The 26,765-nt window shown below is 51.3% G+C and overlaps 2 protein-coding genes and 1 pseudogene across 8 annotated transcripts; all 3 read right to left on the bottom strand.

Moving 5' to 3' along the window:
* Positions 1-415: 415 nt before the first annotated feature.
* LOC120661028 lies at positions 416-4,272 on the bottom strand (annotated as a pseudogene).
* A 6,418-nt stretch (positions 4,273-10,690) lies between these two features.
* LOC120661032 lies at positions 10,691-13,870 on the bottom strand. Of its 7 annotated transcripts, none has more exons than XR_005669801.1 (6): positions 13,586-13,870; positions 13,448-13,484; positions 13,222-13,343; positions 13,065-13,128; positions 11,429-11,518; positions 10,691-10,875 (listed from the first exon to the last, which is right to left on the bottom strand). XR_005669801.1 is itself a non-coding variant. In XM_039939719.1 (5 exons), exons 1-4 carry the CDS (start codon positions 13,856-13,858, stop codon positions 13,066-13,068), a joined length of 495 nt encoding a protein of 164 aa, XP_039795653.1. In that variant the 5' UTR covers positions 13,859-13,870; the 3' UTR covers positions 11,543-11,778; position 13,065. The 7 variants fall into 7 exon arrangements, 2 of the variants coding, with proteins under 2 accessions (XP_039795653.1, XP_039795655.1); XR_005669798.1 differs by lacking the exon at positions 10,691-10,875 and adding an exon at positions 11,147-11,320; XR_005669800.1 differs by lacking the exons at positions 10,691-10,875; positions 11,429-11,518 and adding exons at positions 11,543-11,638; positions 11,691-11,778.
* A 267-nt stretch (positions 13,871-14,137) lies between these two features.
* On the bottom strand, positions 14,138-16,053 carry LOC120661031 (plant UBX domain-containing protein 10-like). Its single transcript, XM_039939718.1, has 4 exons — positions 15,241-16,053; positions 14,854-15,066; positions 14,568-14,744; positions 14,138-14,482 (listed from the first exon to the last, which is right to left on the bottom strand). The coding sequence occupies exons 1-4, from the start codon at positions 15,805-15,807 to the stop codon at positions 14,252-14,254; spliced, it is 1,188 nt and encodes a 395-aa protein (XP_039795652.1). The 5' UTR covers positions 15,808-16,053; the 3' UTR covers positions 14,138-14,251.
* Between the last annotated feature and the right edge of the window lie 10,712 nt (positions 16,054-26,765).

Here is a 26,765-nt window from a genome sequence, read left to right on the forward strand (position 1 = left end):
GCCGTTGGTTTTTCCCGAGGTACCAACAAACTCCACGCCGTCCCGCCTTGGCGCCAGGAGTGGATCGCCACGCGGCCCAGCAGTGGCCCAAGCATCTGGGCCGCCCTTCTCCACCGCACGGTCGTCCGGTTGGGCCTCCAACGCCACCGCAAGGTCTCCCGCCTCCGCATGGTCGTCGAGCTCCCACCACCGCAACGCCGCCGCATGGTACATCGGCACGCACCTCGCTCTTGTCCAAACCATCTCGCTGCCACCACGCCATCCGTGTACCTGCACACCACAGACCAAGAAATCGGCGCAATCTCCACAGAGTCGCGACTACACCACTGTCAGTCCACTCCACGTGTTGGCAATCACTCATCACACTAAGGAGCAGGCCTCCACTGCCTCTCACCAATTTCCATAGACGATTACATGGCGATAAGGTACCATCCTCAGCATTCTTTGCTTCAAAGAAATGTGCAAAGGGATGAAGAAAAAAACTAGAACAAAGCAATGTTGCAGCGTCGTCACTATCATGTATACAAGCTGAAGCAAATCTATCCCTTTTCCTCTTTCCTATTATTTACATCTGATGACCAAAAGGAGGCCTGCTCATCATCTGTTGGTAAGCTGATGGGGCTGCATTTGCTGTCGGGAAGCCCGGTTGCGACACTGGCTCTGCCTTCGGTTCTGCTGGCATCATGAGGCCTGGGTACCCCCGCATAGCTGATGAATTTCCAACCATCTTTGTTGGAGCAAGAGATCCTAGAGAGGGCATCGGAATCGCCATGCCAGGTGGAACCATCCCGAAGCGGAAATTGCCTGTTGCTGGTCCCAAATGACCAAAGGAGCCGAAAGGAGGGCTAGCACCAAAATGAGCAAAGCTGGCTTGTGCTGGTTCGTGCCTACGGTGAGAGCTACTACCTTGTGAGGCAGATGGAGCATTGGCAGAACTAGAACCAGCTTGCCCACTGTTTCTGGCTGCCGGGACTTCATGGTTGTGCTTTCCCTCATATGTTGTGATGACTGATTTCAGATCATGAGATGCTCTTTCCACATGCTTGCGCACTGAACAGCCAGGGTGCGTACATTTGTAGTAGCTCCTGCAGACAAATTAAATGAAATGATGTTACTAATTTCTGGGGATGGAGGATACCATATACACAGTCCATTAGCATAAGAAATGGTAGTGAATGGGTGACCTCGGATTTGGATTTCCTTTAACGACCTTCTGACCATACTTACGCCACCGATAACCATCGTCAAGAATGTCGACCTCGCTTGTGGTCTGAACAACCACCCTAGGCTCCCGGACAGCTCTAGAGGCTGCAGCACCCATGTCAATGGCACTGGTGGCAACAGCAGTAGCAATAGTAGAAGTTCCTGAAGCATCCAGCTTCCTGAAAAAGTACCAGTGAGCTTAATATAACTGCCTGCAAGCTGTTTTAGGTAGTTAAGTGGTGGATAATATTAACCTTCTTTTGGATTCAGTCTCATCCTCATCACCCTCACATTCTATAGAAACGGTGCCATGAGTTGCCCTCTCATCCTCCTCGTTAGACAGCGTTGATGAGACATCAACTGCATCTTGAGAGCCCATTAGAGACGCATCACCATGAGTTGATACAGGGAGGCAAGCAGCTGTTCTAGCCTCAACACCTTCGCCTTGTGCATTTTGGTTTGTCTCATCATCTTGCTTTTGGTCAGCTGAATTGTGACTATTGCCAAACATGGAGTCAGATGCCTTCGCTTTAACAATTGTTGCATTAATGTTATCCTTAACTGCAGGAAAGCTTGACTGAAGACTGGATTCCTGCTGATGAATATTCGACACCGACTGGTTTTGATGGTAAACACCGTAATCCTGTAAAGCAAAGCTTTTTCAGGCGCATGAACTAATAAAAAGGTATTTTTATTGAAAGAAACAAAAAAAAGGAGATTTGGTGGTGAAGTTGGCAGCAAAAGGAAGCCAAATACTACCATAAAATTGCAAGGTAAAAGGAGGGAAAATGCTGATAGTATACATCAAAAGTCAAGAAAATAACCATTTCTGCAGTAGAGAAGCTTGGTTGTTTAGAACCCAAGTGTGGTTGGAAAGAAAAAACATCATTATCAAATGTAGAATCTTCAGTTATCTTAGCAGCTGGTGGTATTGTTGACTTATCACTCGTTGCCATAAAAAATGGCAATGTGCCAGTAGTTGGAGAAGGCTGTGCCTGCAATTGACCGTAAAAAAATCAGCTAAATTCACATGGCAAGCATAACAGGGCAAGCAAAGGTATGGGGTTGCAAGTGTTATCTAAAATTAGCAGCTATAGAATCAAAACAGAAGCCAAGCTTCTAAGACACCGATCAGAGATCTATTTCTAGTATGACAATGTTTTTGCACAGTAGGCAGAAATCAGTTTGTAGCCACATGCAGAAGTGAGTACTGCACAAACCCATGTTATACACAGTACAGTAGGCACCAATCAATGTTCTTATATAATGTACAAAACCCATGTCTGGAAACTGCAATATGCAAATCTTAAATGTTTTCAATTATGACTTATTGCAACCTAGACTAATAATCTAACATATAAATCCTGAGAGCACAAGCAAACTAATAAAGGAAATATTGCATACCATCTTATTGTAAAGAAAAACAGGTGACTCAAGAAGTGTAGTTGGACTAAGACCAGGTGGAATTGACACGGGTGACCGAATAACTGCAGATGAACCAACTCGAGAAGTATCAATTTTTGGAACACTGAAACCTGCTCTTGCAGCCCTGCGCTCCGCCAAACCACCATGTGAGTTTGATTTCTGAGTACCACTGAACAAATTTGGCTCCAGGGAAAAACCCTTTTGAAATCTGTCTTTGACAGCTTGAGCAGGCACCTCCTCGCTCAAACTCACAAGTTCTCTGCTCTTTTCGCATTGATCATGATGCTTGTTGGTGCCATGTTCACTGAAAAGATTAGAGAATGGACCAGAGCTGAATTCTTCGTTCAGGAAGTTTGGCATGAGTGTTCTTGGGCTTGGTGTGAGGGGCGGGAACCATTCCTCCATGAGGGATCCATGGTTGCCAGTGCCGGCCATGCTTGCCAGTAATCTATGTCAACTGAAATAATTGTTATGTAATACCACATTAGTCCTGTTGCAATATTAGATTGCTTGATAGTGGAATTGAGCAAAAGCCTTTTTATTCTTCCGCTCTTTACATAGGCAGAAAAGATAAACGTTGAAAACCAGTCAGGATTATACGGCAGAAGAAATAAGCCAAAGGCAGAGCACGTAAATGAATTAAATCATATATGGCGAGTAGTACTAGACTACTAGTAGTACACAGACCAACTTAACACAACAGTTTGTAGAGATGAGAAAAGTCAAACACGGGAGTCGAACAGTTGAAAAATCAACTAGAACAAACGGCACACTTTACAAATTTTCACCAAATTTTGACCCAAAACATAAACAAACAGATTGGAGAATCCAATCTACTGCTCAAGCAAGCAAATTGGAAACCAAGCTGCAAACTTTCCCCAACAAAGCACTCAATCCCCGCAACTGAAGAAAATTGAAATGACAAACAAATAAAAACCAAAGACGCGAACTTAACGATCCGAAAACGATCTCATCGAACATCAACAACTCTGAAACACGCAAATATTCGATGCCAACCTAGCCGCCTTCATCATAAATATAGACACAAGGAAAAAAGCACAATCAACAAAACTAAAGCAGGAATGAAATTCTAACTGGCACCTGAACTGGGCTGGACGACGTCTCCAAGACCAAATGATTTGCCTTCCTCTTCTCTCCCCAAAAAGCGAAGCAGCAGCAGGGTGGGCGGAATGGAGTAGAGCGCGACAACGCCGTCAGGAACAGACGCGGATCATGTGAACCGAAATTCCACCTGCAAGAACACGAAGAACTAAAAATTGGGACCAAACTCTGTAGGTTCCCTTTATCGATGTTCTTCGCACTTTCACCAACCTTCCAAAAGGCTACACACGAGGGGAACGACGAATATCTCGGGGGCACAAATGGGGATGCCGAGCTTCCATTCCACCCACCAAGAACCCTAAAAGAACAGAGGAAAGAATTCTCAACAAAGTGAGATTTTGCTGCCTCTTTCCGCCTCTCTTTCTGCAGCCTCTCGGTTCTCCGGGCGCTACTTTTTTTTAGAGAGGGAGAGGGAGAGCCGGAGAGGGAGGGGGAGAAGAGTAGGAGAGAGAAAGGCGGTTTGACCGAGGAGGCCGGAAGAGGTGGGAAGGGAGACTCGGAGGATTCTTTGTGCTTGTGCCAGCGATGGGCTCTGAAATGGGAAAATGCTGTCCTCTACTGGCTACAGCCTTCGGGCTTCAGTTTCAACTCTCTCTCTCTCTTTTCTTTTCATCTTCCGATGGACCATGGAGTTGGAAACAGTTCTCATTTTTTGCGGTAGTAACAAACTTATAATTTTTACAGTAGAGGTTTTTTTTTCTTTGTTTGTTTTTTTCTCAGTCGACTTAATCTACACCATTCTCTTCAGTAGACATCATTTAAAGTAGTCATAGGACTCGAAACCATGGATTTATTCGTGGCCATACAACCGTTGGCTCACTAGCTTTGATCCAAGCTGTGAGCTCATACTCGCCTTGACCACCATTGTTGCCTCACTTTTATCCCCATTGCGAGCTCGTACTCGCCTTGACCATCGCCTTGACCATCGTCGTTGCCCATAATTCGAGCACTTCAATAGATTCTCCGGCTGTCGTCACCGGCCAGACGTGGTAGCCAAAACTCAAAATCAATGTAACAAAACATTAGGAATTGACTCAATATATCTCAAGAATCATTGTAACTAACAATGTGTGAATATTTTTAGAAAAAAAGTATGCGATTTCTTATGGACAAAGAGAATAATTAAAAATCAAGTACGCTGATAAAAGCAAATAATTTAGAAATCTAACTAGCATTACTTTGGAAGCATCACTATTGATGGCTCCGTAATGTGAATAAATGAAAGGCGCGCTCAACATCATTTCTAAAAATGTCAAATAATGCATGCCCAATGCTACTTATTTACGAGCATACGCGAAGGTGTAAAATTTGACCGCACAAAAAACTGGAACCGTATTTTGTTGGCTTGGGTGAAAACATGTGGCGCCCAGAATAAGCTCAATTATCTCTGCAGGATAATAACCTCTTGTGAAGTCATAGTGATGTTTGCGAATGTGGAGGTCCCTTTCAGATATGTGTTTGTCCAAACGCGAAAGGAGCTCTCGTGATTCCGCGACAAGTTTCAGCAAATTAGGTGGGGAAAGTCCCTCTTTGGGTCCATGCCTATGCCTCCCTCTTTGGTATGGAAAATAAGTCTCTTGGCATGAGTACATGGTTGGTGTGACTTAGCAACTTTTTGCAGCAGGGAGTAGGTGTCATGTTTTGGGAAGACAAACACTAAAATGAAATTATGTACAAAGACATCGTTTTTCAGATTAGTTTAATACTTAAGGGGTGTTTTATTAGTGAAATTTTTTTGTCCAAGAGTCACATCGAATGTTTGACCAGATGCCGGGAGAGATTTTCGAGCACCAATTAAAAAACTAATTTCAGAACTCGTTTGGAAACCGCGAGATGAATCTTTTGAGGTCTTTGACCGCATCATTAGCATATGTGGGTTACTAGCACTTATGGCGAATCATGCACTAATTAGGCTCAAAAGATTCGTCTCATCGTGTACATCCAAACTGTGCAATTAATTTTGTTTTTAACTACATTTAATGTTTCATGCATGTGTCTAAAGGTGGCACAAAAATTTTTGGGTGAAATTTTTTTGTAACTAAACGGGACCTTAGTGAGCCGAACTCTCATTCTAGTTTCCTACTCTCCGTTTCCAATTGTAAGTCATTCCAACTTTCGAGAATAGTCAAACTATTTTTATATTTGACTACAATTATAGAAAAGATTTCAAAGATTGTAGCACCAAATAGATATACTACTATGAAAGTACATTTAATAAAGAATCTAATGATACTTATCTGATATCATAAATGTTAGTATTTTATTGTATAAATTTGATCAAATTTAAAATATTTTGACTCTCCAAAAAAGTTAGAATAACTTAAAATTTGGACGGAGGGAGTACCAACTAGGTTTTAGACATTTACCAGTCATTTAAAAATCTAATGCTCATGCGAAAATTCTATGAGCATGTAAAAACTAAGATATGGAGGATAAGTGTCACGATCTCTCAACCCTCACCCTATCCGTACACAGTGCCCGTGACCCGTGAGAATGGACGCGTCCCGCGCACACGGAGGGATTAGCTATCAGAGATGGACCCAACTATGCTTTGACCATGGGACGGGCTAGGGAATTTTTTTTGTGCAACACCAGGGTTCAAACCCGGTCGGCTGGCAGGGACGCTTGCCCAACCAAGCCCAGTTTGCACTAGTGGATTGTAACATGTTACATGCTGGCATGCCGCCCCGCCTTAATTAACCCTGCCCAAAGATCATTTGCCAAACTTCGAATGAGAGAGACAGAATCAGATGTCATGTACCGCCGGGCGCAGCTCCAGCTCGAGACCTGAAGCAGAGTTTCTCTGAGCTTGCAGCGTGGAATTATTCATGTCCAAGCAAAGTGCGCTGCCGCGGCCTGCACAGTCGGCCAGTCCCCAGCTCGACTACTCGAGCTGTTTGGCCTGTTTAGTTACCACTCCATAAACCCGGTAAACGAAAAAAAAATCTGTCATATCGAATGTTTGGATATATGTATGGAGTACTAAATGAAGTCTATTTACAAAATTTTTTACATAAATGGGATGTAAATCGCGAGACGAATCTAATGAGCCTACTTAATCCATGATTTGCAACAACAATGCTATAGTACCATCCGCTAATTATTGATTAATCCTGGATTAATTAGCATCATTAGATTCGTCTCGCGATTTACAACCCATCTATACAAAAAGTTTTGTAAATAAACTTCATTTAGTACTTCAAATTAGTAAGATTCCAACGCAAAATTTTTTTTGCGTTGGAACTAAACAGGGCCAGTCTCTGACCGTGATGACATTAAGGCCCTTTTTAATTCCCACCCCATAAACCCGTAAACGCAAAAAAACCGTCACATCGAATGTTTCGACACATGCATTGAGTACTAAATAAAGTCTATTTACAAAACTTTTTGCATAGATGGGCTGTAAATCACGAGACGGATCTAATGAGCCTACTTAATCCATGATTTGAAACAGTGATGCTACAGTATCATCCGCTAATTATTGATTAATCATGGATTAATTAGCATCATTAGATTCGTCTCGCGATTTACAATCCATCTGTGTAAAAAGTTTTGTAAATAGACTTCATTTAGTACTTCAAATTAGTAAGATTCTAACGAAAAAAATTTTGTGCTCCAACTAAACAGGGCCTAAAGCGCAAAGCCTGCAGCACATGTGATCTGACTGGGACAACTGAACTGAACTGAACCTGGGTTCCAATCTGTCACTCGGAGTTCAGAAAGAGCACAAAGGGAATAAATCGTACTGACAAGATAAAAGTGCTACTGGGTTTCAGTTGATGATAAAAACCCTTTGGCTTGCAGTCCAATTCAAACTACACCTCTGAAAACTCTGACAAATTTCTTATCCGATAGTAGCTATAAAGGATGTGTTTAGATCCGTAAAATAGTTGTAAAAAAGTCACATCGGACACTGTAGTATATTATAGTATTTTTCATTTGTTTGTGGTAATTGTTGTCCTACCATGACCAAACTATGCTCAAAAATTTCGTCTCGTCGTGTATATCAAAACTGTATGCAATTAATTTTTTTATTTACCTACATTTAATGCTCCATGTAATCGCAGCCGCTAGGTGGAGGACAGGTAGATGGAGCCGGACTCTTTCTTTCACCAATCGATGGACGCGCACCCCCCGCGCAAGGCAACAAGGATTTGCCGGAATCGCGACCCGGAATCCGGGCGCACGAGCGACAAAAAAGCTAAACAATTCGGCCTTGTAATCCACGCCTAATCTTCCTCGGAGGCGCCAACCCGATGGATCCTAGGAAGGGCAGGAACACGCACGCTGTCTGAGATTTCTTTCTCTTAGGTATCGCGCATCAGGGAATGAGAAGGAACTTCCTGCCGATACCTTGTCTGATGCGGCATGGATACTCCTCCATACGCATGTAGATGATCCACTCTGCAACTCTGAATCGGATCATTCCTCCATACGCATGTATATACGCGTCAGTAATCTGCAACTATGAAGGACCGTTTCGTACGGATTCACCCAAAACGGTTTTACAAGCGAAACTAAGGTCCTTTTTGGAGGGCTCCCGCCGGCTCCAGCACTGTGGCGCCACTGTAGCGCGAAGCTGTTGGAGCCGTCCAAACCCAGCTCCACAGCTTCAAATGAATAGTGCCGCGCATCATTGAGACAGGAGCCGCTATAGTATTTTCTACAGTCGAGTTGGAGCCGTTTGGAGCCCTCCCAAACGGGGGTTAAAGCTGATGAAGCTAAAAAAGACTGACTTCATTTTAGCACGAATTTATAAAAAAAAACAGGCTCACGTCTCGATTTGCGAGAAGCAGGCCAAGCCGAAGCAAAAAATAAGGGGGTGTTTAGTTGGTGAAAAAGTTTGGGTTTGGCTACTGTAGCATATTTCGTTGTTATTTGATAATTAATGTCCAATCATGAATTAATTAGCGTAATTTGATTCATCTTGTAGGAATCAGTTAGACTATGTAATTAATAATTTTTTTCAACTGCATTTAATGCTCCATGCATGTGTCCGAAAATTCGATTTGACATGTACTGTGCAAACTTTTTTTGGAAACTAAACGCCCCCTAAGACATACCAATCGGACCCTGAATAAGAGTTTCTCTGATATAAGGGTCTTGTTTGGTATGCTAGGCCACGCTAGAAATAGTAACATTTGACCGCTAATTACAGTGTCAAACAAAGCCAGTTTACGAAATCAACTTTAGAACCCCTGTGCTAGTAACCCTGAAGAATCTAATGAGGCATTTGACCGCGCGATTAGAGAATGGTTACTATAGCATCACGGTGGCAAATCATCAATTAATTACCGTCATTAGATTCGTCGCGAAAAATTACACTCATCTATGAAAAGATTTTGCAAATAGACTTCATTTAGTACACCATATATGCGAGATTTTCTTTTCCGAAAACGTGCACGCTAGAATTTGTAGAACCCCAATCGAGGCCAAGGATGATACGAGTTGTCTTGTAAAAGTCACGAGATCGCCCGATGTGACGGTTCCCTTTGGTCAGTCCAATTGGAGAGCGAACACATGGAGGGGCAGGCGCAATTACCTGGATAAAGCTGAGGGGAGAAAATCTTAGCTGATGACTTAACCATCGACTATAAAGATCATTATCTTGCGTTTCTTCCACCCGGACAACTCCGGTATCCGCCGAAGATGACGCGCTTAGGTTACACACAGGCATCGCCCTAAAAGCAGGCGATGATGCACTGAAGCAATTAAGCTAACCCTCCTTTTGGTCAAAGGGAGATGATCTCACGTCACAGGATATTCAGGAACTGAACACGACCGAGATGACCTGAACCCAACCATGCATAGATAGAGCAGTGAAAAATTATATTCATAACAAACCCAACCACTCGCAGCTCCTGAACCTGCTCTGGTCTTTGGAAGCACTGCGAGCAAGATATCGCCTCACGTGGTGTCACATGCGCGAGCAGAGACTTGAGGCGTGACCGTTTCAAACCGAGACCCTACTGTAATGGCGCCATTAGCGATGCTACCCCAACGGGGAGGAGGACCAGCCAAAAGCCGCGTCTCGTGGCGCCTCTCGTTGGTTATTCCCGCGGAATCTTGTTTTGGCCTGACATGGAACCGGATCCTCGCTAATCTGGCCGACAAACCGAGCCTAGCCTGAGTAAACAAGTGCATGCACTGGACCTGCAGTCCTGCACCGAATTATTCAGAAGCAACCTGACGAGAGGGAGAGCCCAACCGCAGCAATGATCCTCTATTCTCCTCCCCGTGCAAGGAATTCAGCTCAATGATGCGGTCGGGATCGCACGGCTAAACTTTTTTAAAAAAGGGGGGGGGGGGAGAGAGAGAGAGAGAGAGAGAGAGAGAGAGAGAGAGAGAGAGAGAGAGAGAGAGAGAGAGAGAGAGAGAGAGATAAGGGTCGTGATGGTACTTTGGGGGCGATTAAGTGAAGATTCCTTCCCTCAACACACCACTAACCGTATGATTAGCCGTGAGCCCAAGGCATCATCGAGCTCTGGAACTGGTGGCCTGGTTGAGAGCCGGAGAGAGAGGACCACAGCAACGTTGGACCCCGGACAACAGCGACGCGCCGCCGCTGACAGGACAGGTCCGGCCACCAGTAGTGCAGTCAGTGCACAGAGGGGTTATCATTGATCCCGAGAGCGATCATGGCGAGTTGGACCTTGCAGTTCCAGGCAGAGGCAGGCGAATCTGCGTGGCCCAGACAGAGACGGCGTCTGCTCCGTCCGTACCATCCGTCTGTCAGATGCCAGAGTTGCATTGCTGGATGTTCCTGCAGCGCCATGGCGGTGAAGTGAAGTCGGATCAGGTTCAGTTCAGTTCAGTCTAGTTGCGCGCCATGACAGTCAGGCAGCAGCCGAGGGATGTTCAGAAATGCCTTTGTTGCAGAGACTTTATGGTACCATCCCCGACTTCCTCTGATGTGCATGGCAATGGTGGTGGTGTCAAGGGGAGAAAAAGAGTACGGCATCCATGATCCACGCCGAGCAGTTTCAGTCCAAGATGTTGATTGACTATAGCAGATTTGAAATTTGTGTGGGCATCTCTTGTTTCTTGTGAGCAACTATAGCAGGCACAGAATCTTCAGCGGACGTGTCACTTCGGCGCCGAAATGCGCACTCGCTGTTCGGCACTCTGCAGCACCATTGCCAGAAAGTAAAAAGTTCACCAGTCTGGTCTGGGGACAGATTATTCTGCTAGCTGCGTGTACTTGATAACAGCAGATTCCAACTTCTCCGAACCAAACTGCTGCTTTCCCATTGGTTTTCTATATGCAAACCAGGAAAACAAGTAACTGAAATAGAAAGTGGCTAGGAGTTGTAAATATTTGCTCCTCAAATAGACCACTGATGCCTAGATATTTTACAAGAACGCTGAACGTTGGTAAGCCAAGTGGCAACCGAGATTCGCAATGCAAGTTATTTTTTGAGCTCAAGACAATGGGAACACATTTGCAGTTGTGTTCTCATGAGTGTGTTCATAGTAGGTCAGAAAGGATCCATATACATAAATACTCAACAGACAGGGTTTCTGGAGCTCAACACGGATTGAATTTATGAACAAAATCATGGAGTAGGTGCTGAAAAGGTGGGAGGGAATAGGATCAGAAGAGGCAAAAAAAAAATCAACGAATGCAGAAGAGCAAAATGTCGCATATTGATGTCAGTAGGAATGAAAACGGAATTACCATGACGCTTGACCGCTGAATTGCTGCTAATGCGCGAGTTGACTATATTTGCGGGCATATTCTCATCCTGCCAATTGTCTACCGACATCACTGGACAAAATCAACAAAGGACCGTAATGATGAAAACAGTATTTCAAACAATATATGATGATCACAAAAACTTCAGCATATCATTATTTTGCAAGACAGTGGTGACTTAAATATATAATCAGTGGCAAGAGTGCATCATAGCTAGACCCTTTTCAGACACAAGATGATGATCCTAGAAAGAAAAACCACTAAACTTCTCCAAAGGTAGGTCCCCGCAACAATACCAGGCAGCTGCTTCTTTGTAATACTACAGTAAGCACCTACAAATAATGGATATCTGCAATCAATGGTAGCTGGTATAAACCAAACCATATAGGAAACCACAAAACCTGAAACTGGAACTGTGACCATGAAAGAAAGACTGCAACAGTCAGGTCTAGTACATTTGGCTCTTCAAATTCACTTCGCAACTTCAGTTTTTTTAGGAGAGCTGCCCGTTGTATTAGTAGGAAGAGACTAAAGCCCAGCGGCTACAAAAATGAAAAAAAGAAACTTTACTAAGAGAGCCAGCACTCCAAGAAAAGACTCTAAAAAACTCAAGCTCTACCAATTAGGCACCCCAGGTGCTTTGCCCCAGCCAAAATCCATGCTGAAGCATCACTGCCTCACCCTTAATCATTGTGGTGTAACCCTTAGTCATGTGGCAAAGTTTGTTTGGAATGCTGTCTTTTTTACTTTTGGCATTGTTCCTCCTTGTAGTGTTACCAATCTGCTAGGACCTTGGCTAAGTGGTTTTTCTCTGAAATTTAGAATGCAACTGCTAATATGTGCATCAGCTATGTGCTGGGCCATTTGGTTAAGCCGAAATGAACTTGTGTTTCAACAAGGGTGTCCTAACTCGTATTTGCAAGTACTCTTTAGAGGGACATACTGGGCAAGATGGTGGTTGCAGCTATCTGAAGTGGAAACGGTGCAACTAATGAAGAGCAACTGTCAGCGTTTGGAAGAAGTGATAATGGAACTCTACAACAAGTGGGGATGGAATTTTAGAAACAGATTATAGTTATGGTTTCTCTTGCGCGGCGTTTGTTTGGGTCAGGTTAGTTCACCTCTGTTAAAGTTCAGCAAGTTTCTGTTGTGTGTGTTGGATTGTTCAGACCAGCAAGGTTTCGGTGTTTGAGCTGTTGCTCTGTAAGCCTACGTGCTGTAGTCCTATTTGTTGGTTGTAGTCATTCACTTGTGAATGATCAAGGCCGGAACTTTTCCTAAATCTAAAAAAAAATTCAGTTTTTGACATTGGCAATGGTGAATGTTCTTGTCACATGCGCCACAGTGATGCTTGAATTAAGCAGAGTTCATGTGTTTACAATTTTTAATTTTGGCATTACAAGATTAATTGTGCAGGAAAGGTAGCCTCCAAGAAGAGGGGAAAATGGTTAAGATAGGTTTTTCCTGAACATTGTAAGTGCTATAAAGTAGCCCTCATACGCTTCTTCTAGTACTAACTCTGAGGTCTGAAGACTGAAAGCTGTGTTCCTTTTTCAAGAACCTGAATTGGCAGATGCTGATAAATCACAGGACTGAACTAACTGTGATCATTTCATACCTCAGAAAGCAGCCGGGCTATCATCCAATTGTTTCTCGTCCTCTATCTCCACTTCCAATATTTCCTGCCCAAACAAATAACCTCATGATCACCAGCTTAATTAAAACTCTCCTAATCTCCAACACCGGCCCTCACTCCAGAATTGAGAAACCCTCACCGGGATGCGGTTCTTGAGGTAGTTGCCGATCCTCGCTACCACGGTGGCGCGGGTATGCCAGAACTTGCCCTTGAGCCGGAGCTTTACGAACGGCCCGTCCAACTCCGCGAGATCGACTTGCCCTGCAACCACCAACGAAACAATTCACCGAAAGGTGAAGTCACAATCACAATCGCAAACAAGATCTTGATTCAATTGGCACTGCGGCGTAGGATAAGCGCTTCACCTGTGATTCCCACCGACGTGTCGAACAGCTGCCCAAGCTGAAGCGCACAAGACCAGCGACGGCGTTAGCTCGAGGCTGCAACGGCATGTGATGTCCATGGGGGGTTTGAGGAGAGGGAAAGCAGTTCAGTTTCCTTGCCTCGGATTTGGCTTCTTCTAGGGCGAGCCTGACGTTGTCCTCGGTGAGGTCGAGCGACGCGGTGATCGCCGCGGCCGCGCGGCTCGGCCGGCCCCGTCGCCGGTACCGTACGGCGCGTGCAGCTGCTGTGAGGCGAGGTACACGGGCGTAGGACGAAGTGGCGAAGAATGGCGGCGGCGAGGAGGCGGATAGCCGAGGGGGCACCGCGAGGAGGCCGGCGCGGAGGACGGCGGCGAAGGCCATGGCCGTTCGGATCGAGGATGCGGAGAACATTCGCTGCCGGGTGGGGCCTCCTTATCTTCTTTTTGTCTCTCAAAGGGAATCGAAATTTGGGCTGGCCCAGGTTGGGGTGGACTGATGGTTGATGGGCCGTGCTTTTGAGGAAGCACGTGGGCTGGACTTTCGTTGGCCCAACCAAATTGTAAATATGTTTTCACTGGATTCTTGTCCGATTTTTCTTCTTCAGAGAAACTACGGAGTATATATACTATAGTATGTAGAGTAGAACCAAAATAAACATCTACAGATTTTTTTTTAAAAAAGAGAGAGATGTACACAGATAAGTTTCTGAACTTTTGGCATTTATATCTCCAGATCTTCCCATCGCATTGTTTTCTTGAAATTTATGCCAGTTTCACGAATCACGATTACAGCAACCCAGCAAGATTACGAAAGCTGCTCAATGTACAACGTCACACTCGGATAGAAACCTGCGTCTCCGAGAGTCATCCCCAGCTGCTGCTGACCGTACGTCTTCCTTGGGTAGCTCCTCACGAGCTGGTAGCGTCCGATGCCTGGTATGCCCAAGGAGTCCACATACCTGTAGACATCCTTGACGGTGTCCGTGTGATGGAAGCTCTGCTGCCTCCTCTCACCGTTGGGAAACCTTATCATGATCTGCACAAAAAATGCCACAGTTCATATCTGACAGCACAGGCCAGATGATCTGTAAACATAGTCAGGTACTCAGGTGTGACCGTACCTTGGTATTAGGTTCAGTTCTTTGTGAAGCTGCAGTTTCCTTCTGAGGGGATGCTCTGATCTGGGTCGGCTTGGTAGGTTGGCGTGCTGCCTGGCCAGGATGTCTTGCGCGAAGCTGGTTACCTGCCCTCGGCTTGGCAGCTCCCTCTTGCAGACTCTTGCGGGATCTTTCTTTCTCCTGCAGCCAACAGAGTTCAGAAGCTCATCCGGGGATGGATGGATCGATCATGGATGTTCAGAGCACTATGTTCGACCTCGGCCTGGCCTGGCCTGGCTGACTACCCTACCTGATCCCGCCGAAGCGACTCAAGGTAAGCTGCGTCCTGCTCTTGTCGCAGTCGCAGAGCCGACCTTCTCCTCTCTTCTTCCTCGGCCGTTCTGGCGGATCTGATGGCCGCAGCCTGCTCATCAGGCCTGGAGGCTCGGAAAGCCGCGCCCTGCTCGTCAATGGTGCGCTGCAAGATCTCCACCAGCTCTGACGGTGACACTGGTCCCTCCACCTGCACAGAGATCATAAGGTGCGTGGCAGTGCTTAGTGCAAACACAGAACAGGTTCAGTTCGCAAATGTTTAAAGGGGGAACAGAATCATGGTGGAAGATGTGTATTGCAAACGATCGATCAGGGAAGACAGAACGGGACGGTACTGACTACTGACTACTGAGATTCATAATACCTGCTGCAGGACTGCGATGCTTTCGTCGGAGACCGGAGCGACGATGGCACAGAAGGGGAAGCTACCGGGCTGCAGCGACGCCACCATGCCCGGCCCTTCCCCCGTGCCGCTGACGGCTCCCCAGGACACGAAGTTGGCGTCGAGGAACTCCACCACCACGTCGCTGCAGAGCGTCCGCCGGCAGAAGGGCTCGGTGTAGGGGTGGCCCGGGTCGTGGAGGTACACGAAGACGAGCTTGCCCTCCCTCCGCGCGGCCCTCAGGGCGTCGGCGAAGCGGCAGGCGTAGAAGAACGGGTGGTGCGCGCCGTACTGCTGCTCGAACACGCTGAAGAAGAAGAGCTCCTCGGGGACGAACGGCGGAGGAAGGAGCGGAGGCGCTTGCAGAGGTGGCTGGAGACGGTGGGGGATAGGGTGGTGGTGGCTCCGACGGCGAGGGATCGACCTCGACAGGCCTTCCATGATGCTGGCCGGCAGCCGCGCCAGGGTCCGGGCGAAGTCGTTGCAGGAGTTCCGGAGGCTCTCTCCCGCGCTGCTGCTGCCGCTTCCCCTCGCCGGACCTGAGGACATGGCTGGATTCTCCGGCGATGTCCGCCGGCCTCCGCAGGCGTTATGATCGGTCAGGTGGTGCGCTCATGCTGGGGAAGCATCTGCTTGATGTGCATTTGTTCTTGCAACTGGTTCGAGTGGCCGGCAGCCACGACACCGGGTTAAGAAATGGATTATGCTTTGCTTTTCTCAAAGCAGCAAGGAAATAAAAGGTGGGAAATCGGGATGCTTTGAGAGCTTTATGTCTTGTTCTTTGATGCAAAGAACATATGTTTCTTGGCAGACGTGTAGGAGTTTCTGCTTTGGAACAGTGGTGGTGAGCAAGCTATTGAGTGTACCAGAAGCTAGCTACAGACGCCACTGGCCCACTGCAGGCAGAGCTTCTGCCTTTGGTTTTTCTTTCTTTTGTAAAAAAATGTTTAGTGGTGAGAACTTTTGACTCACCATAGAAAAAAAAGTATATGGACTTACTCTCTGCGCGTTAACAAGAGGAAAGTATCAGAATTTACCTCGGGTAAGTTATTGCTGCTACTCATTTGTTCTTTGGGAGGGAAAGCACCACAAGTTAATGCTATTAAGCTCAAAGGCTCCCTCCATCCTAAAAAGAATATAATTCTAGCTTTCTATCAAGTCAATCTAATTCAGCTTTGATCAAATATAAAAAAGATATCTATTATCTTATTATTTGACCAACAAACTAAATTCCTACGTTAATCGGGGAAAATAACATAAATTTATATTACCCACCGTAGCCATTACAATAAAAATTAGCCTAAAATAACCGTGTGCCTAATTAAAAATCACCCACCAATGTTATTAAAAAAATTAAATATAAAATACCATTTAGCTATGTAGCAATTACAAACATATACTATTAATAAAAATTAAAGCTAACACCAATCAATTAAAATAAAAATAATGTCGGTGTCCTGACCCGGTGGCCCAGACCCAACCAGTAATGATGTTGTGTATTCCTCGTCCCAGATGTTGATGCAAGAGGCAACACAGTAACGCACGGGTTTATCCTGGTTCCGGCCGTGGGGCCGTACGTCTAGCAAAGGGGTGTGCCAGAGCACTGTACTGTCTTGCACCGGGGGTGCCTGTAGTAGGGGGTACAAGCGAAGCGAGAGAGGGAGGAAAGATCACAGGTCTCTGCTAGAGGAGGAGTTGATTGAGGTGAGTGCCAATATCGGGGCTCGGAAGAGCGTATGTGTTCTACCGAATGGGCCGACGACCCCCTTAAAGGAAAGCCCGCCTCCTCCTTTTATAGACACAAGGAGGGACGATGTACATGCACAGGGGATCACGGAAGTCGTCGTCTTCTCCCCGAATCGCGGGAGCGCAGTGGCCGAGCACTGTGGGAAATACACTGTGGGGCATGGCGCCGGGCGTGTCAGTCGTCCTGGGCGTTGTCCTTGATCTTGCGGATATAGTGCCGGCGTCCTGGTGGCTCCAGTGGGCGGCATGGTCGTCGCTGTGGGAGGTACCGTCCTCCTGGCGTAGCGTGGCGGCGTTCCGAGGGTCCTGCAGGCCAGGGTCTTGTCCTGGTCCAAGCCGGAGCCGCTTCCGAGGGTCGTGCCCATGCCGTTCGAGGGCTCCGCGGAAGGGAAAGTACGAAGGAGGTATGAGAAATTGGCAGTATAGTAGCTGGAGCAGAGCCGAGCATGTCTTGCACTGCGTCGCAGGTTCCCACAGTGTCGCCACAGCGTCCGGAATGGTGGAGCAGTGACCGGAGTTGGCGGACAAGACTCCGGTCACAGCACTGTGGGGAATGGCGGCCTGACGCCGCCTGACCCGGACGCTGTGGAGGAGTGGTTGGCATTAATGCCTCCGTACGGCAGGCGGGTGAGCGGAAGGGCCGTTTGTCCCTTCCGTCGAGGGGTGGCCTCCAGCGAGGCGGAGATGGTTCGCCCTGTCGAGGGTAGTTTCGCTACCCTCGAGCGAGGCGGAGATGATCGGCTCCTCCGAGGGTAGGCTCGCTACCCTCGAGCGAGGCAGAGGCGCGGGGCTCTATCGAGGGCTTCGGCGAGGAGCCCTTGAGCGAGGCGGAGATCACCCCGCGGGTCCGAGGGGGGTGCGGATGGGCTGCATTGCGTACGTGGGCCGCATGTTGGGCTTCTTTGAGTCATTTCCTTTCTTCCGGATTGGAAGGAGACTGTAGGCCTTTGTGGGCCCGGTTGTCCACCATGTGTTTGCGTTTTTCGGGCGGTTTTGGTCCCATGATTAGGGTGCCCCTAATCATGGTACCCGACAGTAGCCCTTGAGCCTTTGGTTGAGTCAGGGGATTCGGCCAAAGGGTATTTTGGAGATTTTTCCCCTTGATGTGATCGATTGGCGTTGCGCTCCCGCCAGGCGCATCCGAGTGCTGGTCTGGCGGATGCGACAACTCGTCGGTCGGGATAGTGCTTCTGCAGAAAAAGTGCTCCGAGGCGCGTGCCTTCTTCTTTTATTCCGGGGACGAGACGCGTCAGTGTGCTGGGCAGGCCAGGGTCATGATGGCGCCTGCTGCTCTGCAGCTGGTGTCATTGCCGCGCTGTCCCGCACTCAGGGCCTCAGCCCCGCTTTCCCTGGTCGCCTTGCGGCGCGCCCTTCGAGGGTAGTCGGCCATCGCCAATGCTGCGCTGCTCAGCGTCCAGGGGCTCGGCTTTGCGTTGTTTGGTCATGTCTCGACACGGTAACCGAGGGCATCTTTCGCTCGTGGAGTGCCGCGCCGTCACAGGCGGTCCAAACCTTCTCCCTGCGACAGGCTTGAAGCTTGGCGCCCGACGCGGCTATAGATAGGGGTCGTGGGACTCCCTTTCTTCTCCAACTTCCTTGCTCCTTCTAGCAACGCCTAAGTCTAGTAATGTTTCTCTTTGCCTTTCATGGTCGTCCCCCGAACGGGGTGGTCTGGCTTCTTTAGGCTTTGATGCTAGAAGAATGCTGGAGAGGGCGTGCTCACCATCCCTCGGCTTCAGTGGGATTAGCAGAAGAACATTGGGCCTGTGGGGCCCTGCCTCTGCGATGTCCCTCAGCCTGAAGGGGCGTTGAGACACCTGATCATGGCGTCGGCGCCAGGTTTGGTGGCCATTCTTCGCATTGACCCTCTTGGTGACAATGTCGCTTTCGGGGAGATGGTGCAGAGGGTGCTGTCCGCCAGCTTGCCCCCCGTAAGGTCTTCGGTGGAGGAGACGCTAGAAGAAAGCTTGCGATGAGGGCATCCCGCCAGACCCGTGCGGTCTGGGGGTTGCTCCTCGTAAGCCCGAGCATCCTAGTCATGATGTCGGCCAAGGACTCGGTGCTCTTCATCGGCGCTCACTCCTCCCCAAGACAGGGAAAATTGCCACGCAGGTGGCGATGCGTTTGTACTTTTCGACGGCTTCGAGCCGGTAACCCTTTGTAATCTTTGTTTGTAAAGAGCAATGAAGTCTCCTTCTCCTTCACGGAGAGGATGACCGAGGGTGTAAGGGTGTACATCAGCCCTGTAGAGGCTTAACCTTTCGAGGGCGTAACTCGGGTACTGACCGCGGTGGCCTTGGTTTGCCCGGTGGGGGCGCAACGGCGCACCGGGGAGCATAGTTGGAGAAGTGCAATCTAGGGCCAGGGTTTGTCGCTGGAGAAGCAGTGAGGTGGCCACTCCGAGTTGTCTATGCAGATCATAGTCGCCTCGAGCACCATGGTGCCGCTGCTGGGCACGTCGACGTCGTGCTGTCGAGGGCGTTCGAGCAAGCTTGTATAGGATTTTGGTCCTCGAATGTGTGAAGTTTCCTCCGTGGGGGCGCGCCAGCGCACCCGCGGGTGTAGCCCCCGAGGCCTTGGAGGAGTGTTTGCACTCGTACAAGGGCTATAAACGTCACCCTGCTTGGTTACTTTACTAGTGTGGCCGTCCAGCGTCTTTTTCAGCCGCCATCGGCATTCCTTTCAGCCGGCCTCGGTGTTTTTCGTGCTGGCGCAACGACTCAGAGTCCTGCTGAACCATCTGGCAGGCGCGCGTTAAGAGTGGCGGTTTTGGTTAGACACGTGGAACTTCACAATCGACGATCGTCGATCCATTCGAGGATGACGCCTGAGCCGCAATGTGCGAGGAGCCCCCGAGCCCCGGCCTACGTGAAGGCGTTTAGGGGACCCTCGACTTTTATTACGACCCTCGTCGCCCTTCCATAGGGAGGAGGGGTGAAGCGCACCATGCTACCCATGCCCGGGCCGCGAGCTATGGCTGCTTCAGTAAGCTGTTATTGGGTGGTTCAAGTGGACGCCCGTGCCCCGTTCGATAAGGGTCGGCTCGTGGTCCATGGACACATCACATAAAGTGCTCGCAAAGGTTCGCTAGGCGGGGCTCGGACCCGTTCGATAGGGTCCGAGGGCTCGATGCTCTCCCTCGATGTGATCCCCCAGCTAGGCACCCTCGACCGGCCTTGAACACTACGTAGGATGTCTCGAACTCCGCGTTCGAGGGTAGCTTGTATGACACATCCATGCAGTCCCTGACTCTGGTGATCTGGGGCGCCTGTCGAACCCTCGACGGGTCAGGCTTCGAACCCCTGATCAGTAAGGCCTCGTAATAAGATTCCTTCGAGGGTGAAGAGCCCCCGAAAGGAATATTCCGTCATGGTTCGCAAACGACGTGGAGTCGCAGGTCATGCGCGTGGGTCTTCCGCTGGTCGTGGGCGACGTGGCCCGGTACCTGCGGTGCACTGCGGGTGCGCCTTTTCAGGCGGCTGCCTCGGGTAGGAGAAGCGGCGTGGGCGGCGGCAGACGGATGGAATAGTGCCACAGTTGCGCCGTGCCCGCCGGTTACCGCGCCGTAATTATTGCCAAGTGCGCGCGTGGGAGACTCCGTGGTCGTGGGGCCCAGCCGTCAGCGATGGCAAAAATCTACCACATTCAATGCGGTGGATTCGGGCTGTGGCGGCGAATCCGCCCGTCTCGATGGATAAAAGCGGGGAAGGGGGATTGTTTGGGGCTTACCTGGCCACTTTGCCTTTGCCTTCCCTGACTTCTCCGCCTCCCCTGCATCCTGAGCCCAGAGTCGAGACTAAGAGGAGGAAGAAGGAGGGAGCGAGAGCGCACCTTAGCCACCATAGAGCTTGCCTTCCCGCATCCCCCTGTGGTTCGAAGCAATGTCGGATGTCCAGGAGCCGTTGTCGTGGAGGAAGTCCACCGCCACCGTGGCGGTTTTGGAGCAGCTGGTCGCCGACAGGCTGCTGCCGGTGAACATCAGCTCGGAACAGCCGGCGTGGATTTCCCCGCGGCCGGAGGAGCCTCGTACGACTCCACGAGTGGGGATTCGGTGTCCCCGTCGGAAGATTAATGAGGGCGTTGTGCAAGTACTACGGAGTGGAGCTGCACAACTTCGGCCCCAACTCCATCTCGCAGGCGGCGGTCTTCGTCGCTGTCTGCGAGGGGTATCTGGGGATTGAAGCACACTGGGATCTATGGATCCATCTGTTCCACGGCGAGCTCTTCATCGAGAACGTTCGGGGCCAGCCGAAGAGGTTCGCCCGCGTCGGCGGTCTGTTGCTTCACCTGCGCCCGTTTCGGAGGAACTAGTACATCCCCAACAGGAAGACAACGAACAACGCCGGGCTCGAGGTGCTCACCGACGCATTGCGGCATCTGGCGAGGAGGGGGTTGACAGCGGCGGCCATCATCACGAACTTTCACCGGCAGAGGGTGATTCCTCTCACGGAGAGGAGCCTGCCAATTTTTGACCTCACCCCCGAGGCCCCGGCCTCGGGCTCGAGGACGTCGCTCATGCTGCTCCCCCGTGACGTCGCTTCCCGAAGGGCGAGGAATGCGGTAGCGGAGTTCCCCGACAACCCGAGTGATCTCTAGGAGATCAAGATGTGCCCCGAGATGGGGTATATTTCCGTGGTAAGTTCTGGTTTCAATTCGTTGCCGATTTGTGCTTCTTCTCTCCCCACTCCCTGATTCTGATTTGGTTATGTTTTGCAGGGGGTGAGCCGCAAGTGCTTCATTTTGAGGCCTCCGTCCCGGAGGAACTCGAAGTCAACCGCCTGCACGCAGAGGCGGTGAAGAAGCAGAAGGACACGGCGGAGGCGGCTGCCGCCAGGAAGAGGAAGGTGAAGCACGATAAGGCGTGCAAAATTGCACACACGGAGGGAAAGCCGTAGCCCACCACGCCCGAGTCCACCGAGGAGGAGGAGGGCTCCTCGGATGCCGAGATCAAATTCTCGGATGACGACGAGGCGGCGACAGGCACGGGTTCCCCGCCGGTCTATCAAGGGGCTGCCGAATAGGATGTGCCCGTGACGCTGGGTGAGGCGAGGCTCATGCCAGGGTCGTTGGTGGATCCGCCCCTCGTAGAGGCAGAGCAAAGGTCGCCCACGCCAGTGGCGGGACGAAAGTCTCCCACGCCAGCGGCGGGCGGGACATCGTCTGCGCCCATGACAGGGCGGAGGTCGTCTCCACCGGCGATGGGTAGGAGGACACCTGCGCCCGCGGTGTCGACGGGTGGTGGCGGGTGCAGAGACAACTGCGCAGATAGCTACAAGGCTCCAGGCCGATCCGAGGACGACGCCCTCGGGTCAGTCGTCGAGAGGCATCAACGTGCTGCGGTCCCGATGGAGCGGCTCGGGCAAGCGCAGCATGAGCGCCCGGTCAGGGTAAGTGATTTTGACTTTAGTTTTTTCCTCGCGTTCGTTTAGTCGACCCCCCAATCCTGCTGACTTCAGCGTTTCTTCTCCGATTACCAGCTCCGGGACCATCACCAGGGATGCAGCCCCGCTTGCGCCGACCAAGGCCCTCAAGACCGGGGCATGCGCCACGCCACACACGGCACCGCAGCCCCTGCCCGTCGTGGACATCATGGCGGAGGCCGTGAAGCTCCAGGAGGCGATGGCTCGAGGGGTCCAGAGGGCCCAACAGGCTCGAGCGCTGGAGAGCAGGGGCAACGCCGGCCAGGGCGGCGCCGTAACGGCCGCTCAGGCTGACGCCGAGGGGGTGGTCGACCGGGGCGGCGCAAATGACGCCACCCGGCCGGGCGTCGGAGTCGAGGCCGGTCGGGGGGACGCGGGTAGTGCCGCCCGGCTGGTCGCAGGAGAAGGAGAAACTGACGGGGGCACGCAGGAGCGCCCCGCCAGCCAAATAGAGGTGGAGACCCTCGTCCTCGAACCCCAGAGGGCTGGGGTCGAGGGTGTCGCGGAGGAGGAGTCGGCGCCAAGGGCGCCGGCAGTGGAGGAAACCCGTGTCCCGGAGCCTGCAGAGGCCCGGGACGACGGTGCTGCAGTGGTGACGGCGCAGACGGCGCCGAAGAGCATGGTGCCGGTGGTGCAGCTGCCGGAGAGCAGCGAGGAGTACGGGGACTCAAGGGACATCGACCCTGCTGCTGCTGCCAGTGCCGCCGACCGGATTGCCGAGTTCACGTCGGCCTCCGAGGAGGTACTCAACGCTGGGATGTCCGAGGGGCCCCGTCACAGGACGATCATCCAGTCCGGGATCCCCTTGGAGTTTCTCCGCAACGAGCAGGAGGAGGAGGCCGTCTGGAAGGCACAGTTCGAGGCCGGCTCTCAGATTCTGAGCCACCTCGACCGTGCCTTGGAGATCCATAGGATGACGGATTTCCAGATCAGCCAGGTAAGTGGCTCCCTCCCCGGAATCGTTTGTATTTGGCCTTGATTTTGTGCGTTTCATTCACGCTCTTCCACTTGCAGTGGCTGAGGGAGATCTCGCGCAGAAAGAGCGACGAGTTGAACCGGCTGTACTCCCAAATGCGCTGGCTTGGGCAGCACAACGCCGACTTGGTGCTTCAGAACATCGACGCCAACACCAAGATGACAGATCTGGGGGCGCGTAAACGGGCACTGGAGGAAGAGCTGGCGCGGATCGCCGACGAGCGTGACATCCAGAGGGCCGCGGCGGAGCAGAAAGCTCAGGAAGCCGAGGCGCAGACTGCCGAGCTGCAGCGTTTTAGGACGGCACTCGAGCAGAAGGAAGCCGAGCTCCAGCACAAGGAGGCCGAGCTCCAAGGCAAGGAGGCCGAGTTCTAGCGCGAGAAGGAAACCATCGCCATGCTCTCCGGGACCCTCGAGGAAAAGGAGGTGGCCATCCGGAACGCGGAGGCCGCCCTCAAGGAGAAGGAGGACTCCTTGTCCTCGCTCGAGGAGGCCGCTCGAGTCCAGCAGGAGGAAGCGCGGAAGAACATCGCGGGTGAGTGCTCGATATTTTCGATGTTGTTGGATCCTAATTTATCGCAGCTTATCTTGATTCCTTTGATCAGAACTGAGGCAGAGAGTGGCAGACGAGACTGCGGCGAAGGAGGCAGTCAAAACCACGCTCATGGCGGCGCAGGCCGAATACGCTTACCTGGAGCGGACAGCTGTGAGCGTGTGCCAGGAGCTCGAGGGGGAGGGCGCCGTGTCTGGTAGATCGGTGATCAGCCGCCTCCGAGCGCTAGGTGGCCGGATCGCCGAGCACGCCAAGTGCACCTTCCGCCTTGGTGTCCTGCGAGCCCTCGCCGTGGCCTCGACGCACTACATCATGGACCTCCAGAGAGTGTCGTCGGGGTATGTGGTCCCCAACGACGCTGATGCGGATGCCGCGTCGGCCATCATGGATGACGCCGATGCATCCGCTGAGGAGTTCGCCACTGTCCTGGCCGGGAAGCTCGAAGCCGACATCCCCCCATAGCCGAATTCGATGCCGTAGGAGACCCGCAAAGGGGGGGATGATAACCTGTAGGTAGTCTGGGCCTCGGAGCCCATGTAATAAGTTAGTACTTTATCGTAACAGTACTCGTGGATGTAAAAAATTGGTAATTGTAAATCGGCAGTGTGGCCCATCGAGGCCTAATGCGTTCGAGCCCTCGTTTTTCTTACTCTATTTCTGTGTTCTCGTATGCGACTTTGGTAAACTTCTGCGAGGAATTTCGCGTTCATAAGCGACTTAAGCGTGAGGTGGTGAGGGGGGTGCCGTATCCCGGAGGCGTAGGCGGACCCACGACTCGGCCGGCCCGTACCGTAGTTGCTCATGCCTCGCGTCCGTTTTTCCCAAGTATACGAGAAACTTAGATACAAAATTTTTGGGGACATTCGGGGGTTCCCCCCTAGTAGCCCCCGAGGGAGGCTTGGCTTTGCCGAAGGTAAAGCCAGGCGTACCTTAGTGTTCGTGCGCATCCGTGCCCCCGAGGGTCCGGAAGGTTCCCAAAAAATAAACAAGTAAAGCGTACCCCTTTATTGTTTCGGGAAATCGTAAATGCGAGTATAAACGATGTACAAATAGTTTGGAATTCTAGGGATAGAAGCGACGTAGCTGCTGTATGTTCCAAGCATTGGTGAGGACTTCGACGTTTTTGTTCGCCAACTTGTACGTGCCGGGCTTGAGCACCTCGGCGATGATGTACGAACCTTCCCATGGTGGTGAGAGCTTGTGGCGGCCCCTGTTGTCCTGTCGAAGCCTCAGCACCAAGTCCCCTTTGTTGAGGTCTCGGTGCCGAACTTTCAACGCTTGGTATCTTCGCAGGGACTGCTGATAACGCGCAGAGTGTAGGAGCGCCACGTCTCGAGCCTCGAACACTTGATCCAGTGAGTCCTCGCGGACTTGTTGGTTCTGCTGCTCTTGATAGGCCTTGAGCCTCGGTGACCCGTACTCCAGGTCCGTGGGGAGCATGTCCTAGGCTCCATAGACGAGGAAGAACGAGGTAAAGCCCGTGGCTCTGCTTGGGGTCTTCCTTAGGCTCCAAATAACTGAGGGTAGCTCTGTGAGCCACCTCCGGCCAAACTTGTTTAGCTTGTTGAAGATCCTTGGCTTCAGTCCTTGGAGGATCATGCCGTTGGCACGCTCCACTTGCTCATTTATCTGTGGGTGCGCCACAGCCGACCAGTCCACGCGTATGTGGTATGTGCCTCACGGCGCAGGTTGCTCGATGAGTGCCTGTGCCTCGCGACACAGGTTGCGACACGGAGTCGTCGATGGCTTGGGCATTGCTTGGAGTAGGTAGGCCGCAGCGACGAGTTTTTCGCCGGCCGTTTTCAGTTTCGGAGGTTTGTCGACGTTGTCATAGGCAAGGATCCGCTCCCGGGCAATGCGTGCCGCCGCCTGGGCATGTGCGCCACGCGCGGTGCGCTGTTGCTCGGGTGCGGTTGATTGAGGCGAGTGCCAATATCGGGGCAGTTCCTGTGTCTGCCGACGATGCTCGTCGAGCTTGGCTTGAAGCTTCTTGAGCTGCGCTAGCTGTGCCTGCCGCGCCGCCGAGCTTGACGAAGAAGAAGGGGTCACGGCCGAAGCCCTCGAAGCAGGTGAGGCAGTAAGCCACCGCGAGCTGGAACGAGCAAAAAGCGTCGGGGTCGCGGACCCCGGAGTAGTCCTCGGCCGTGAAGTTTTTCATGAAGAAGCTGATGTCGTCGGCGATCGAGCTCGCCGTCTCGAGGTAAGAGTCATCACGAGATGATGCGATGAGGTTGCGGATCGACAGAAGGTGATGACCCGGCAGATCCTCATACTCGGTGAAGTTGGTGCTGGACGAAGAGGTGTAGGTGGTAGTGTTGCGCATCCCGAAGGGAAAGGGCGACGGCACAGTCGCCCCCCCGGGGGGGCGCTGGAGCTGCAGTCGATGATGGTGCCGGCGTAGATGACGCCGAGGCACGTGATAACGAAGCGGTGGCCCCGTCGGCCGCGACACTGAGCTGCGACATGGCAACCTCAATCCACGTGGGGGAGCTGAGGTGTGTCGCCCGGCGCCGCTCCATGCGCTCTTGCCGGGAGTGCTGGCCTGAGCGCCTGTTGCGCTAGGCTAGTGAAGTCGGAGCATCAGGGTTGCGTCTGGGCGAGAGGAGCTCCATGAGGTAACCGTTGCCGGTTGCTTTGAACTCAAGACCCCGAACCAAATCACGTATCCCGCTGGGAGCGGATCCGAGGCGCCCATGGGGAATGGGTTGGATCTGCTCGCCATCCCTGGAGATCAAATGGGAACAAAAGAGAAATGTCACGCAACGCCCCTACCTGGCGTGCCAACTATCGGTGTCCTGACCCGGTGGCCCGGA

This window comes from Panicum virgatum, chromosome 2N (genome assembly GCF_016808335.1).
Source record: "Panicum virgatum strain AP13 chromosome 2N, P.virgatum_v5, whole genome shotgun sequence".
Classification (NCBI taxonomy): Eukaryota; Viridiplantae; Streptophyta; class Magnoliopsida; order Poales; family Poaceae; genus Panicum; species Panicum virgatum.

What these genes read in the sequence shown, in the direction of transcription:
- LOC120661032 (XM_039939719.1), bottom strand. Translation starts at nt 13,858, where the DNA reads ATGTTCTCCGCATCCTCGATCCGAACGGCCATGGCCTTCGCCGCCGTC. An exon ending in CACGTCGGTGGGAATCACAG is followed by an intron (nt 13,344 to 13,447) that starts GTGAAGCGCTTA and finishes TGGTGGTTGCAG; the next exon opens with GGCAAGTCGATCTCGCGGAG. An exon ending in ACCTCAAGAACCGCATCCCG is followed by an intron (nt 13,129 to 13,221) that starts GTGAGGGTTTCT and finishes TTGTTTGGGCAG; the next exon opens with GAAATATTGGAAGTGGAGAT.
- LOC120661031 (XM_039939718.1), bottom strand. Translation starts at nt 15,807, where the DNA reads ATGTCCTCAGGTCCGGCGAGGGGAAGCGGCAGCAGCAGCGCGGGAGAG. An exon ending in AGTCGCTTCGGCGGGATCAG is followed by an intron (nt 14,745 to 14,853) that starts GTAGGGTAGTCA and finishes TGTTGGCTGCAG; the next exon opens with GAGAAAGAAAGATCCCGCAA. An exon ending in GAACTGAACCTAATACCAAG is followed by an intron (nt 14,483 to 14,567) that starts GTACGGTCACAC and finishes TTTTTTGTGCAG; the next exon opens with ATCATGATAAGGTTTCCCAA.